At 42.3% G+C, this 17642-nt stretch overlaps 1 protein-coding gene across 1 annotated transcript in view; it reads left to right on the top strand.

Moving 5' to 3' along the window:
* Positions 1–531: 531 nt before the first annotated feature.
* The window catches only part of LOC306914457 (neural cell adhesion molecule 2-like), a 454732-nt gene continuing 437621 nt past the window's right edge, over positions 532–17642 (top strand). Inside the window, exon 1 of the mRNA XM_079491483.1 lies at positions 532–903. Within this exon, the coding sequence (XP_079347609.1) occupies positions 843–903 (61 nt within the window). The 5' untranslated portion in view covers positions 532–842. The remainder of the gene's footprint in view (positions 904–17642) is intronic.

Here is a 17642-nt window from a genome sequence, read left to right as displayed (position 1 = left end):
CAGGAGAAATCCAGGAGATGACAATGCAGGCGTCCTGCAGGATATGTGGTCGAAATTCAGGAGATTCCTGCGGGATCCAGGTGTGTTGGCAGGCAGCCCTGGCCTGGGTGGGTTAGGATACAAAAAAACATAGGATATAAATATGTGACTTCATTATGTCAAATCTTCTGACTAGCCTATTTCATTTTAAATTATTCCAAATCTGTCAAGACCTTAATTGACTTGCAAGTTGCAGAAACCCAACCCCTCACACACACACACACGCACACGCACACTGATATAATACAATATATCACTGATTGAAAATGTAAGTTATGCAACCGTGTGTGCACGGCGTAAAGAAGTGTTCACCCTAATATACGCCTTTTGGTCGCTTTAAAATTGTATTAAAGATCGTGATTGTTTGTTTGTTTGCTTGCTCAGAGAGAGACTAATAAGTAAGTCGTGTTGTGGTGGAGGGGGTTATAAAGTGGGGCGCTGCAGCCTTGCACACAGAGAGAGAGAGAGAGAGAGAGAGAGAGATATCCAGCATTCCTCAGTCAGCAGCGAGCGGAGCTTCAGGCAGGAGGTGTGCACGTGTGTGTCGGTGGATAACCGGTGGAAGACAGAGAGTGTGTTTAGTGTTAATTCAGTTGCGCAGCGTGCGTCGCAGCCTGATCGTTTAATCACCAGACAGACCACAACAAACAAAACCACATTGATTCAAGCCAGCAAAACAACAACAACAAACAGCCACAAAATAAAATCGCCAGGAGGACAGGATCCCGGAGGAAACGGCAGAGGACCGCCGTCCGTCCGTCCGTCGGTTCGAATTCTTCTCGCTTTCTTGTTTTGGATCAAAGATGATTGTCCAAGTCGTCCTGGGGATGCTGCTGCTTGTTTGCAGCTGCGGCACCACTCAAGGTAAGCGTGGAGACTGTAGAGTGAATGAATGATAGATTCAATAGATAGTGTGAGTTTGTGGAGAAGTTGTATTGTATTTGTATTGTATTATCATTGCTTCCTGGTTGATCCAACTAACAAACAACCGCTGCATGGCTGGCTGCTGGTTTGTTTCACCGAGACGTCTCCACTCCAGGCAGTCTCCCCCGTCTCTCTCCACGGGGAGAGCCACGGGGAGAGCCGGGGGAGCCTGCCTGCCTGGTGCGGTGCCTGCACGGCCGGAGAGAGAGAGAGGGTGTATTGATAAAACTATCACTATGGATGTTTTGTAGTTAAAGCACGTCTTCTTCTTTTTTACCCGTGTGTGTGTGTGTGTGTGTGTGTGTGTGTGTACGTGTGTGTGTGTGTGTGCGCGCGTGTGTGTGTGTGTGTGCGCGCGCGTGCGTGCGTGCTACTGTATAAACGCTGGGGTTATATTTTGCAAAACAGGGAAGGATTATGCAGTAATAGATATAGTTATTTTATGTACATACTCATAGCACTCTATAGTGTAGCCTAGTCTCATTGTACAGATACAGATATTCTACTACGGATGTTAAACTCTTATAGCTTGCTTATGATCCAATTTGTATGTATTGCCATGGGTTGAGATGGAAGATTGATTGTCTGCTAAATGCCTAAATTGTAGTAGCCTGTGTGATGGCATCATCTTTTTGTTGTTGGGTGCATTGGAGGTGGATCATGAGCTAGCTCGTCCACACCAGCTGATGCTGATACAAACTGTGTGTGATCATGATGATATCTTCTCCATCAGCAAACTGATCATGACATGCATGGTCATGGTCATGGTCACTCACTGCTTCGTTTCACTGAATGCGATTCCTTAGCATCGGGTCAGTCAGTCAGGTTAATAAAGCCTCTCATATATATTACATGATATGAGGTTTATAATAGAGGCTATAGCTTATGAATCTCGTGTCGCATGTAGTCTGTGTTTTCGTGCTTGGCTTGCTTTTTAAGTAATGGAAATCGAAGGTGTATTATGTAACACTGTACGTGTGGTAACCTATTGAACTGTCATGAATGATACATTTTATATGCTCCACTGAAAATGTGTATGGCTATTGTTTTAAGTCTCTCTCTCTCCATATGAAAGGAAATCATCTATACAATGGTATCTATAATCTAGCAGAAAATAGGCACATTGAGCAATTGGACATTTAGTGAGACAATTCAGCCTTTTTAATAGCCTACACATCTTATTTTGCACAGCCAGCGAATTGACAGCTTGCTTTTTGTCTGTCTTGCCTGTTCATGAAATTCATCAAATGTATCCATAACGTTGTGGGAAATTTGGAAATATTTGCTACTTTTTACGAGATAAAATAGGTCTATATAAAGTTGTTGCGTGTGTTGCGCACCTGCATGTGATGTGCGCTGATTGAGGCAGGATGGAGATCTGCCATGGTGGGTGTGGCATGATCTTTCATGACAGGAGAAGTGTTTTTCCACTCCCCTCAGAATGTAACTCCCCACGACAGGTGCTCACATTGAAGAGAGACAGCCGGGGACATTGATCTGTAGCCAGGGGACAGTGATAGGAGAGGCAGGGGACGGTGACAGGAGGGACGGGGGGCAGTGACATGAGGAACGAGGGACAGTGATCTGTAGCTGGGGGACAGTGAGAGGAGAGGCAGGGGACGGTGATCTGTAGCCGGGGGACAGTGACAGGAGGGACGGGGGACAGTGATCTGTAGCCGGGGGACAGTGACAGGAGGGACGGGGGACAGTGATCTGTAGCCAGGGGACAGTGAGAGGAGGGACGGGGGACAGTGATCTGTAGCCAGGGGACAGTGAGAGGAGGGACGGGGGACAGTGATCTGTAGCCAGGGGACAGTGAGAGGAGGGACGGGGGACAGTGATCTGTAGCCGAGGGACAGTGACAGGAGGGACGGTGGACAGTGATCTGTAGCCAGGTGACAGTGACAGGAGGGACAGTGACAGGAGGGATGGGAGGCAGTGACATGAGGAACGGGGGACAGTGATCTGTAGCCAGGGGACAGTGAGAGGAGAGGCGGGGGACGGTGATCTGTAGCCGGGGGACAGTGAGAGGAGGGACGGGGGACGGTGATCTGTAGCCGGGGGACAGTGACAGGAGGGACGGGGGACAGTGATCTGTAGCCAGGGGACAGTGAGAGGAGAGGCGGGGGACAGTGATCTGTAGCCGGGGGACAGTGACAGGAGGGACGGGGGACAGTGATCTGTAGCCAGGGGACAGTGAGAGGAGAAGCAAGGGACGGTGATCTGTTGCCAGGGGACAGACTGTGATCTGTTGCCAGGGGACAGACTGTGATCTGTAGCCAGGGGACAGACAGTGATCTGTAGCCAGGGGACAGACGACTGTAGTCAGGGGGACAGTGACTGAGAGGAGAAGCGGGGGACAGTGATTTTGTAGCCGGGGGACAGTGACTGAGAGGAGAAGCGGGGGACAGTGATCTGTAGCCGGGGGACAGTGACAGGAGGGACGGGGGACAGTGATCTGTAGGGGGAGTACGTACTGTCTTCAATGTGAGCACCGTGAGTTAGATTCTGAGGAGAGTGGAACATTTAAAAAGAAAACACCGGCCGGTCAAATGGCTACAGCTTACAGATCATGGCTCTGTTCACACTAATGATAGCCCCTGCCTGCATGGGTATACGGATTGTGACCATTTTTGGTCACTTCCTTTTTTAAAGACATACAAACGACAACGCGAAACATAAAAGTGACCAACAAAAGGAAAACAAAAAAGAAATAAAAAGGACCAAAAAAACGCACACTCCACTAACAAAAACAAAATGACAAACAAATCGACACATTTATAATGAATCTTATCCATACTATGCTATACATACCGGTACTCCTAGGCTCTCTCTTTTTAGTGCATATAGGATTGTGACCATTTTGACCAAATCAACGATGCTTTACTGACACAAAACAGCCCTCGGGATGGTGGGGGATAATAGGCTAGGATACTTTGCCCCTTGTGTGTGCTGAAGGCAGCCAGCAGGGGACTTTATTGTGGAAGTGAGACATGTCGTGTCCACATCACGTGTCCGGAGGGGGAAAAAAAAGACTCATGATTGAGGGGCATTTAACCAGTTTTGACCTGAGATCAGATTCTAAAAATGTCTTCTACATCCTGACAGTTTTCTGAAAAAGCTATGTTTCTATTTCAGTCGTTCTTCGATTTTTCAAAAATAGCAGACCTACAAGCTCGTAGCGCGCCACTCGGTGGCGCGCTATGAGCTTGTAGATCTGCTATTTTTCAATAGCTAAAGCATAACATAATGCTAACACCAAAAGGGGTTCCCGCACAAAATGGGTTAACCTGTCACCACCACCAGCCCACACACACTGCATCCTCTCACGGTCAGTGAAGCAGAATGTCCTTTTTTTACCCCCCTACTCCTCCTTCCTCCTCCTCCTCCCAACCAACCAGCCAGCCAGCCAACCATGGTCAAGTTCAGCATCACATTATTCCAGGCACGCAACCAACGGCAGGTGGGAGCAGAGCGCTGGCAAAGTGGCTGTCACAGGCTGGAGCCAACAAGTCGTTAACGCCTCTCGTTGCAGCCCTAGCCTGTAGTGCAGGGAGTGTACAAAATAGCGTTGATTTTGACAGCACATTTTGATTTAGTTTTCTTTTAGGTGGCATTCACACACCTGTACTTCGGTAGACTCTGTGCGATTGGGTGAAGTTGCATCATTCTTGCATTTTTAATTTGCTGCAGTTTGCGTTCACACTTCACACACTGTGTGAACTGCAGCAGGGAACTTTATCAATGTGTTCAATTCATAAACTACACAGTGAAATCTATGGTGTTAAAATTATTCTTCGAGTAATCGTTGGCATGTAATGGCAAATTGTAGTGAAATAGGCAAATATTGTGATGATAATATTTGTAGATCGGCTATTGTTGATGAATGACCCCCCCCCCCTGAAGTGTGTGTGTGTGTGTGTGTGTGTGTGTGTGTGTGTGTGTGTGTGTGTGTGTGTGTGTGTGTGTGTGTGTGTGTGTGTGTGTGTGTGTGTGTGTGTGTGTGTGTGTGTGTGTGTGTGTGTGTGTGTGTGTGTGTGTGTGTGTGTGTGTGTGTGTGCATTTGGGTGGGGTGTTATGTAGTGTGTGATGTGTGTGGCGCTGTAGTACCACCCTGACCACATCAATCAGCGTCCATCTTCCTGTTCCCTGTACAGGGCTAATGACTCCCACCACACACACACACAGTTGCAGACAACAGGCACATACTATGGGTGTTTCATTCACACACAGACAGATACAAGACACCCATGTCCCGCAATGTGTTATCTATGTCACCATTGTTTCACTAACACACGTAATGGACCATAACGGTGGAATTATCTCTGATACAGATGGGGGTTCCAGCAGCCAAATATACCATTTTGGGGTCCTTGACATGAAAACGTTTGAGCACCACTGATATAGAAACATCGTTCTTTTCAGAAAACTGTTTTAGAAGGATTTAGAAGGATTATTTTGTAGAATCGTGTCCTCAGGTCTTAATGGGTTAACACTAGCATGTCTGAATTAAAATCACTACTACTATGACGGCTAACGGTCAGGCTGACCGGTGTTTTTCGTGCAATTCCATTGGCCACTCTCTCCCTGCATCTCTTCACACCTCTCCCCCCGTGGCGGGGGGTTGACGACTTGCCATTGTCTTCTAAATGTCACATTCCAACTAATTCAAGGCAGCGTTTCAACTCGACAGGACAACTCAAAGTTATTTTTCAACATGTATTTATTTAGCTATGCTCAATAGATAGGTGGAAACAATACGCCAGTCAGTCAACACACCATATTTCACCATATTTTTGATGCGCTGATATATGAAATGAATATGCGCGACAGCTGTGCGTGCGTGCGTGCAAATCAGAAAAGTTTAGGCTACAGACAAAGGAGTTGGGAGTTTGGGAGCGGCCGGCTAGCCACATATTAGCCTATATATATTTTAAAAATACCCAGCATAATTGTTGGGAAGGCTAAGCCTGGCCTAGCCGCCGCCTATGATCGATGTCATTTATATATATTTGATTTATTGTGCCAGCAGAGAGATCCGTAGCAGCAGCACGGTTTATATATACACCATAGGATGGATCAAGTCATGTGACGCATCACCGCCACAAATAGTGCTACAGCGTTATCTAAAATGCACTTCCGCATACCTCACCGTCAGTTACTTGGATATTTTCTCCCTCTCCACGAGAGAGAGAGAAAAAAGAGAGCCGTGGTGCGTGGAAATCAGTTCCACTGGTCGCGTGCAGAAAAGTTATTTTCTTTTTCATTTCAGTTTACCAAACTATAATTATAGTGACGATGTGAGCGCTATATATTCAATATAGCGCTAGCTATAGCTAGTTTCTGTACCATACCACGTTCCTATGTCGCGCATTTCATATCAGCGCATCTTACCGTCTCGTTTCTGTATTGAATCAACCAAATTTGTACCGTAGTAAAAAAAAACAATGTCTGTTTACTTGGATCCATGAACATAAATTATAACATAATTATGCTAAAGATGGTGTGTATAGTCAACATGTATTTATATCTATTGAGCTATGCGCTTGGTGGAAACAATACCACACACCATATTTCTTTTTCCGTTTCGAGAAATAAAGTCAGACATGAATACTTTGTGTTAATTCAAGAATGTTTATTGTTTCTTAGTGTTACACAATATAACAATATAAAGCATGCAAGGTGTGACATAAAATCAGGAAAACATCCTATGGCATTAGTTTCTGTACATTTATCTGGATGGCACACAAAATGTTGTCTTTCTCTTCTTTCGCTTAGATACACTTGACACATGTCATAGTAAATGTACCAGTGCATGTTCCACACGCCCGTTTGTCACATTTATGGCAGCTGATTAGCGTCTTGTTTCCACATCCGTCAAGCTGACACTGCCTTCTCTTCTTGGGGGTAGGGGTGTCTGGTGTCTGTGGACCATTCTGGGCCCTCTTGGCAGCTCTTGGCGTTGTAGGCTGGTTCTGTGGTGTGGTCGGCAGCGGCTGCAGTGCGCTGCGCTGCTGGCGCCGAGGTGTGCGTGGTGGCACTGACGCAGAGTCCTTTTCATCCATGTGTTCCTTACGGAGCTGTAGTGCCAAGTCCTGTAGGAACTCCCTCCTGGTGAGCTGCGGTTTGTCCAAGCACTGTTTGAACAATACATAGGCATTGATGGCAGCCAGGTCCAGCATGTTGTAAAAGACAGCCACTGGCCAGCGACTGGTGCCAACTCTGACGCTGTAGTTTCGTGCCATCTGATCCAAAATGTCCACTCCCCACTTGGTGTGGTTGTAATCAGTTACAGACTCTGGCTTTTCTTTGGGGTCTGTACCAATCCCGATGGAACGGTGCATGGTGCTCAGGATGCAAACGTTTTTGTTGGGTTTGCTCTGGTAGATGGTGAGCGTGGCATCATTGCTCTTCATCAGTTGCGTGTGGAATAGCCTTTCTTTTCCACGTACGCATGGAGGCAACTCTCGCCTCTGTCTGTTCACAGTTCCAAGTATCGTTGTGTTTCTTGCTCGGAGAGACTGCTATAAACTTTATTATCCCATATAATTATGCTAAAGATGGCGTGTATAGTCAACATGTATTTATTTAGCTATGCTCAATAGATATAGGTGGAAACAATACGCCAGTCAGTCAACACACCATATTTTCTTTTTCATTTCAGAAACTATAATTATAGTGACGATCTGAGCGCTATATATTCAATATAGCGCTCACATGTCACTATAATTAATTACCCTTGCGCAGCAATTACACTGTCCATCTTTGTATTGAGACAATAAAATAAATACGACATTAGCGTTATATATTGTCATTTTTATATAGAGGGGATACATTATAGGGAAGGAGGTCTATCGCGTTGGAATGATTCATGTCATTAATTACCCTTGCGCAAGGTGACAAGAGCAGGAATGTGCAGAATTATTTATACTGATTGATTCAATAGTTCAAACACAATCAACACAATAACAATCGAATGGATTTCTGATTGGGCTATTCTGCACATTCCTGCTCTTGTCACCTTGCAACTACGATGCAAAAAATGTGTATAAAGGATTTGATGTCACACATGCATGCTTGTGATGTAACACCAAACATTTCAGGCCTACATGGTAATATTCGTTCAAAAACTATAGCCTACGGTACAAAATAAATGTAGGATGTAGCATTTATTCATATTATACACAAGTCATTTCATTGAAAACAGCCAACAGGAAATGTCATGCACAGCTCAGTCACAATGCTATAAACTTTATTATCCCATATAATTATGCTAAAGATGGCGTGTATAGTCAACATGTATTTATTTAGCTATGCTCAATAGATATAGGTGGAAACAATACGCCAGTCAGTCAACACACCATATTTTCTTTTTCATTTCAGAAACTATAATTATAGTGACGATCTGAGCGCTATATATTCAATATAGCGCTCACATGTCACTATAATTAATTACCCTTGCGCAGCAATTACACTGTCCATCTTTGTATTGAGACAATAAAATAAATACGACATTAGCGTTATATATTGTCATTTTTATATAGAGGGGATACATTATAGGGAAGGAGGTCTATCGCGTTGGAATGATTCATGTCATTGATTCATGTCATTTTTACACTGTTCGTTTAGCGTGCCCTCCGAAAAATAAAGTAAAAATATTTTTGATGCGCTGATATATGAAATGAATATGCGCGACATAGTCACAATGCTATAAACTTTATTATTCCAACATAATTATGCTAAAGATGGTGTGTATAGTCAACATATTTCTTTTTCCGTTTCGAGAAATAAAGTCAGACATCGTTATTTCTGCAAACCGCATATAAGAAATATAACATCTAAAACAACATTTAGTTTATGTAAGTTTGTAATGTAAGTTTGCCTACATGTGGACTTCCACATGTAGGTTGGAATGCAAATGACACATTAGCTTGAACAATGCCCGTCTCCAGCCGGGAGGAAGGTGTGAACAGCACGGCTTGTGGGGGAGAAAGGGTGAGGGCTCTAAGAGCGGTCCCACGGACCGCAAAAGAGCAGACATTTTAGTAGAATTATGTCTAAAATCATATTTCCAAAACGTTTCAGATGAAAAAAAAAACAGAGATGGTTTGAATCGAACATTTAGAAAAAGTCATGCAAGGGGAACTTTCTCAGGACTTCATGGGCAAAGAAAATCCACTTCAAAATTTCAAAATCGGTCAGCCTGACCGCTCCGACGCGCTAGTGTTAAACATTGTCAATCAAACCTGTCTAGCCACATGATAGTTTCCACAGTAACGAACCAAATGGATAGATCTTAACAGTTGAGTTCACCAAAGGGGATTGGTTGTTGTGTATTGGCTGTATATGTACGTAGGCTGACCAATCAATGTTGAAACGAGCTGTTGTGAGCTTGGGGAAGGAATGGGGATCAGTTATTTTTGGCAAAGATGTTTGGTGTAGAGTGGGGGAGGTAGAGTTACTAGAGTACTAACTACGGGCCTCTCAACTAAGTAGAGATGTACGTATATAACGGCTACGTTTCTTGTTGTATGATGAAGCATTGGGCTGAAGCGGTTAAACCTAGCTACAGGGCAGGCGCCAAATCCTTTTTTGAGGGGCGCTAGCCCCTCCTATGTCCAACTTTGACGGTTTGTGTAAACACAAACATTGAATTCCATTGACAATGAATGGCCAATTTTGAGTGTTTGTGTAAATTCAAACATTGAAGACAAAAGTGAGGATGCAAATTGCGATTGGCCGGAATGAGATGATGTATGATGATAAGAGCGCCCCTCACTTCACACAGGTGTGATTTTTTCTTTTACCACTTGAACCCTCATAGAAAATGGCAGATCTACAAGCTCACAACTAGGGATGTCCCGATCACGATTCTTTTCTCCCGATCTGATTCCGATCATTTGATTTTGAGTATCTGCCGATACTGATTTTTCCCGATCCAATATTTATATTTGAACACATATGCCATTTCACAATAGTACAATATCCAAAATCATCCAGTGTAACTTTATTGGGTTTTTTTTGCTCCTGATCCGATTCCGATCATTTGAAATGACGTGATCGGCCCCGATTTCCGATCACGTGATCGGATTGGGACAGCCCTACTTACAACGCATTGTGAACTTGTAGATCAAATATTTATTATGTCGAATACATTCGTGTAGAGGGGAAAATGTATTGACATAAAGATAATCAAAAACACATGGATTTACACACCGCTGATGATAGTGCTCTGTCGTCTCTGTCGGATGGAAACCATTATGTCCAAAACTGTATGGATAACACAAAATCACACTCCTGTGAACTGAGTGGTGCAACTCCGTGGTGGGTGTCCCCGGAACTTCCAGACCCACAGGAACGCGCCCAGGGTGCTGCCCCGCCTCCGGCGAGCCACCCCGCGTCCGAAACGGTTGAGAAATTACAGAGTTACCATGTGAGGGTCCCCGGGGGGGTCCCTGGAACATCCAGAACCCCAGGAACACGCCCAGGGGTCTGGGCCGGTTCCGGTGAGCCGCCCCACGGTTGAGAAATTACAGAGTTACCGTGTGGGGGTCCCCAGGGGGTCCCTCTACTGTACTGTACTGTACTGTCACACCCGAAATCATATATATATACAGTTAATGTGTGTGTGTTAGCCTGCGCAACAGTGACACTTGGTGGTGGAAACCAACCAAACGCTATTTTCGTGCTCGGACGGACTGACCCATGCAGCCAGCCAGGGACACATATAGCTCCGCATAAATGGTAAATGGTGCATTTATATAGCGCCTTTATCCAAGGCGCTTTACATAGATTGTGCATTACATTCACCCATTCACACACACATTCATACACCGATTGCTGCGGAAGCCATGCAAGGTACCAACCAGCACATCGGGAGCAATTTGGGGTTCAGTGTCTTGCCCAAGGACACTTCGACATGTAGACGGGAGGAGCCGGGATTCGAACCGCCGACCCATGGATCATTGTACAACCTGCTCTACCTCTTGAGCCACAGTCGCCCCACAGTAGCATAGGAGTGATTGCACCACCCAAAAAGTTAAAATATGGAAATAAGAGGTTTCTGCCCCGACAGCAATGATATGAAGCTATATGTAATGTACGGAAAGGCTTATTCTGGCTTATTCTGCAACACAGTTTTATCCAATATGTAGTGGGGGTGGGGTCCTTGCTTCATCTCTCTATATGTAGTGGGGGTCCTTGCTTCATCTCTCTCTCATCTAAGGGGGTGGCGGTGGCTCAGCGGTAGAGTGGCTGGATGGTAACTGCCCCCAGCTCCAGCCCCCAGAGTTAGTGTCGAAGTGTCCTTGAGAAAGACACTGAACCCCTAATTGCTCCTGATGTGCTGGTTGGTGCCTTTGTAGTGGCAAAAATGCATATAAACACTATGGTATTGATTAATTTAATGTAACCTACTAGTAGTTGATACTTAACACTCTAATTACCACCTGTTCTTCACTGACCAACTCATTAGAGACTGCTGACTCATGTAAACCTATTTCAAACTGTGTGAGTTAACTATAGAATAGAGTCCATTTAAGGTTACTCCTGAAACTCTGTACACTGCTGAAAGTATAAAATATGTGTGGGACATGTGTGTGGGGAGTGCTGGGGGAAGCTCTGGAGGGAGACACTAGTCTCTCTCTGGTGTGATGACATATACAATAAAAGAATGGAGTTCGAATCCTGATGGTTGAGTCCTGCTTCTTCCTGATGATGTTTACTGACTAATAGTAATATCAAAAGCTGCCATTACAGTTTTGGCGCTGCGAGCAGGGTCATTATTTCATCTTCACCATAGATGGATACTTGATCAAAAAGAATCTTAAGATGGGAGCGAAACAAAGCAGAAAGAAGTTGAAGCGAGAACTCAATGACCAACAGGAGAAAGAAGTGACGTTACTGCGAGAACTCAAGGACCAACAGAAAGAAGTGACGTTACTGCGAGAACTCAAGGAGCAACAGAAAGAAATGACGCTATTGCGAGAACAACTTGTGGAGCGACAAATCAATGACCTGCAAGAACAACGTGACAGAAATATGCAACAACAACTCAACAACCAACAGAAAGAAGTGATGCTATTGCGAGAGCAACTTGACAGATTTGTGGTGAAATTAGCAGATCTACAAGCCAACACTACGCCTGATGACTACAACAATATGAGGCAGAAGGAACCAAACCACAGCGGAGACACACAACTGACTGTTACTACACCCAAGGAACAGCCCGCAGACAACAGCAACAACCATGAACAACCTGAACCCCTCATAAACAATCAAGGACAGGGGGGAGCAGTTGTCATAGCGACACTTTGTCCAAGGAAGCTATTCCCATTCATTCCATATCCAGAACCTCATCCTCATCGGGGGACTGGGGCACAGCACGCAGAAATATACACATATTCTTCAGCAGTACATGTGCAGCGAAGTTGGACACCTGATGAACTGAAAGACATCATGAAGGACCTTCCAGACCACAAAGTCAACGTGGAGCGCTGGTGTGCAGCTGTGTTAGACTTGATTGAGATGTATGAGCCATCGGCAAGAATGCTCGAATCTGTATTTCGCAAAGTCTTTGGATTAAAGTGGCTACATCTCAGGGAACATTTTGATGTGAATGGAGCACAAAATCACATTGTCACTGGACAGTTACTGAATCACGGTGGTCTTTTTGACAGCGTCAAAGCAGCATTTCCAGTACCCACTGATTGGCCAAAAATTCACAGCACTAAGCAATGGCCTGATGAGACCTGTGGCACCTACAGGAATAGACTGGAGAACTGTTTTCAGAAGCACTGTGGTGTGCCACTAGACAACCCCGCTTTCAATGACTTGTTAAAAGCGTCCTTGATCAATGGCTTGCTCCCTGCTATCTACAAGTGTGTTATGACTTCTTGTATTGGCTGGGAAACCCGACCTTTGACTGAGGTGTGGGGTCACGCATTGCATGCTGAGAGGAACACACTCTCACAGGACTTCATGAAAAAGAAGAAACTGGAGGCAGCACAGCTGATGTTCTATGAGAACCTGCACCAGCCACAGGGAGAACAGCGACAACAACAAAATCATCAGTCACATAGGAGTATCAGGAGCCGTAAATGGAAACAAAGACAAAGAGGAAACAGTGACCCATATGACAGAGCAGACCAGTATGGGACAGGGCCTGTTCCATGCAACTATGAGCCAGGTGGCAATGCAGCGGCCTACGATCCACAACGGGGTGGACCACATCTACTGCATGGCCCCACATCAGGCTCCATGGGCCCCATGGCAATATGGACCAGGTGACAGTGTTAATACAACATGCACCAATCCATGACATGCAGAGTGGGATCCATGAAGGTTCATGTCCTTATGTCCTAAACGGTTTGATTTTCTTTATACGTTCTATTCATTGTCATTTAAAAAGAAATATATAGGTTAATAGTGATCATATGAGTATTTTAGATAACTTCCTTAAATATCACAGTGAAATCCAATCCAAAAATTATATTCTAATTAATAATACAAATGTTTTTTAATTGTTAGTTAAAATAGGCCTAAATTAGGAGAATAACGTCAGAAAATGTGAGTAAGTTGTTATTGGAACCTGTATATCCACACACATGCACTAAATAGTGTGTGCTTGTGTGTGTGGGTGAGACAGACCAAAATACTGAACATTACCAAATACCAACACATTTATGATGGCTTTTCCACAAGGTTGGATGTCCAATATTACTTTGTCTCCTGTCCATTATTCTGCTATTACTAGGTATAGATGTTAAGTAAGTCTCGGTTCTAAACGCACCACGTGAGGAAAAAATGCCATGTGGCAAGTACTTATTTTTATTTCCATGTAACGAAATGCGAAAGCAAATTCCACGTGATGATATATAAAAAATAAAGTTAAAGTAACCCGTAGGCTTTAGGTTATCGAGTAATATATTGCAGAAAATGTTGAACTGATGGAGATAGTATTAATAGGGATTAAACCTCACCTTGAGTATACTGTACATGTTTTAGCTCTTAGTTTGTGTGCAGCTTTCTAAATGGGTTTGATGGTGGTTTCTGCAGGGCTATTCATCTAACCATTATTCTGTGAAAGTTACACACAAACTAAGGGGGGGAGAAGGGGATATTTATTGGGAATATTAGATTCTTATTTTATTAATTCAATATTGGAATCCACTTCCATACAAATATGAATGTCCACACAGGTACAGGGATCAGCCTCTCTCCCTTGCTCAGCTGGCAGGGGGAAGGGGGGTCAGAGGTGCAAGGGTATTTGTGTGTGTCTGTGAGAGAGAGAATGTTGGGGAACTTAAAAATAGTATAGGAATTAGCCTAGGAACAGTTCACTGGTATTATACAAGCTGTCCATTGGTATTCTACTTTAATTTATTTTATCTGGGTGTGAAAACAAACAGCCAGAGTGATATTGGAACATGTATATATATTTTAATTCATTTTTATCATTTTTATCGTTCTAATTCAATTTAATTCTATTTCATTTTAATCATTCTAATTATATTTAATTCTATTTCATTTTAATCATTCTAATTCTATTTCATTCTATTTCATTGTAATCATTCTAATTCAATTTAATTCTATTTCATTTTAATCATTCTAATTCGATTTAATTCTATTTCATTTTTATCATTCTAATTCTATTTCATTCTATTTCATTGTAATCATTCTAATTCAATTTAATTCTATTTCATTTTAATCATTCTAATTCTATTTAATTCTATTTCATTTTAATCATTCTAATTCTATTTAATTCTATTTCATTTTAATCATTCTAATTATATTTAATTCTATTTCATTTTAATCATTCTAATTATATTTAATTCTATTTCATTTTTTAGTGTAATTCATTTTTATCATTTTTATCATTCTAATTCAATTTAATTCTATTTCATTTGAATCATTCTAATTCTATTTAATTCTATTTCATTTTAATCATTCTAATTCTATTTCATTCTATTTCATTTTTATCATTCTAATTCTATTTCATTCTATTTCATTTTTATCATTCTAATTCAATTTAATTCTATTTCATTTTTTAGTGTTTGTTAGTGTTTAAAGTTTATTGGAACATTGAAATATTTGAAGTCATGTTAATTATTTAATTATGTTTAATTCTATTTACAGTTTTTAATGTTTTATGTTTTATTTGCTGTGAGGAATTCTCAAATCAGGACTTTTATGTCAAGACCAGTATGAGTCTAAAACAGTCACAGGGCCAAGATAGTTCCATTGAAAAAAACAAACAAACAAAAACGTAGTCTTATATTCAGAGTTCAGACCAATAGGGTCATTGTTTAACAAAAAGCATAGCATTATCAAAAATATGCCAAAATGTCCAGTGAGTTTTAGATATGTTGGAGGTGAAATTATACTGTCAATGGTGTCTATTTAACCAAATAATTATTGTTGACTACACCGTGTGGGACTGGGTGACTGATAGCATATGCGCAATGCTATTTGTCACTGTCATCACACATGTACCTAACAATATAGTTGAATGTTTGTTCATGATTGTATCCCAGTGAATTATGATTCTAATGTTATTATATGTATTTTCTGGTGTACATGTAACTGAGGTTTTCAGTTACAACGAGAAATAGGATGGAATGTAGTGGCAAAAATGCATATAAACACTATGGTATTGATTAATTTAATGTAACCTACTAGTAGTTGATACTTAACACTCTAATTACCACCTGTTCTTCACTGACCAACTCATTAGAGACTGCTGACTCATGTAAACCTATTTCAAACTGTGTGAGTTAACTATAGAATAGAGTCCATTTAAGGCATGACCATCTCTTGTTACTCCTGAAACTCTGTACACTGCTGAAAGTATAAAATATGTGTGGGACATGTGTGTGGGGAGTGCTGGGGGAAGCTCTGGAGGGAGACACTAGTCTCTCTCTGGTGTGATGACATATACAATAAAAGAATGGAGTTCGAATCCTGATGGTTGAGTCCTGCTTCTTCCTGATGATGTTTACTGACTAATAGTAATATCAAAAGCTGCCATTACACCTTGCATGGTTTCATCAGTGTATGAATGTGTGTCTGAATGGGTGAATGTAATGCACAATCTAATATGTAAAGCACCTTGGATAAAGGCACTATATAAATGCGCCATTTATTAAAAAGGGGCCCCGGCCTTCCACAAATACAATAGGATACAAGCTAGTGCTGCACAATACAAAAAAAAAAAAAAGATCACAATCTAGATTCAGACACCTACGTATGCGATCTCATTTCTACATTTGAGCAAGAATGGTGCAGCACTATAGTTAAGTTGGCTGTCCAATTCATTTTAGTTCTCTTGTGTTTTTTCTACAAGAGAGAGACTTTAAGAGAGGTTTAAGTCAAGCACTTTGATGTCTGTTTAAAGCCAGGTGCCACATTTTGAATGTAGTAATGTTCAGCAAGAATCGTGATCTCAATTCTTGTGGAGGAAAATTGAGATTCACATTTGAGCAAGAATCGTGCAGCACTAATACAAGCTAATACAGCAATCTTTCCCATTGCCCCTGTTTTATTATGAGCTGTTAATACAAGTTTCCAGCCAGCATGGAGTGAGAGTTGCCCCCGAGACACACACAAGGTTTGTGTAGAAACAGCAGATCTTTGCAGATATCATCTGTTCACGCTCACCCTTCGTGTATATTTCCTTTTATGCAGTCCCGTTGGACTCGGTTCGACTCTGAAGGTACTTTGCATTTGCATCCCTGAGACCCTGAAGCTCTGTGTTGTTTGGCTGTTTCCATATGCTGCTGAGCTCAGATAAATGCTGCTTGTTGTACACAAGTACTTATTTTCACTTTACTGCAGCGTTATCTTTCAACCAATCTTTCCAACACGGATGTAGACGAAGGAAGGATGTCCCGTTTGAAAGACGAGTCTCTCTTCTTTCCACAAAAAAAAATAAAGAAAATAATGAAAAGGATAATCTGTAACCGCGATCTTCCGTTCTTTAGTTATTGGCAGTTGAATATGGCTTGTTATCACCCAAAACACAATCTGGGAAAATAAATCAGAGATGGAAGCATTTTTATAAATCCTTTTGCGTTGGAGAGGAGGGTCTGTATTTTATTTATTTTTTCATCATGGGATTTCTGGGTGTATTCTTCTCTGGGAGTCATAGCATCATTCATAGGTTGGCGAAGAAGAGTGCCCTCTAGCATTATCACTGGAAACACCAGATGACGTAGATATAATATCAGAATTCGGTCAGGAAATGGCTAGTCCGGAATTCTCCTTTTAATTTCAACCCAGAACAAACAAGCAACAAGCAAACAAACCTTGATCAGCCACCACCACCAATACTAAACTTCTTCCACCTCTATGTGTTCACATTCATACAAGCAACACCACAGGTGCATCATTTAAAGGTGTTGTACGTGATATTTTGGTGTTAAAATATGTGCTAACCCAGTGGTTCTCAAACCTTTTCTTATCAAGGACCCGCAAATTAATCATATTTGGCTGGCAGACCCCCATCTGATTGTTTTTTTTGTTTTGTTTTTTAATGGCAGATGTATGTACTCTACAGCATATTGGTTTAAAGAGGTTAAACGGATTTTAAAAACAATATATTAACGTGTTTTATTGGGGACCCCCTTTAACCCCCTCAAGGACCCCTGGGGTCCCCAGACTATAGCCCTGTTTTCCCCAGA

The sequence above is a fragment of the Electrona antarctica genome, assembly GCF_951216825.1.
Source record: "Electrona antarctica genome assembly, chromosome: 21".
NCBI lineage: Eukaryota > Metazoa > Chordata > Actinopteri > Myctophiformes > Myctophidae > Electrona > Electrona antarctica.
The sequence above is the reverse complement of the archived record's forward strand: the minus strand, read 5'-3'. Positions and strand labels throughout refer to the sequence as shown.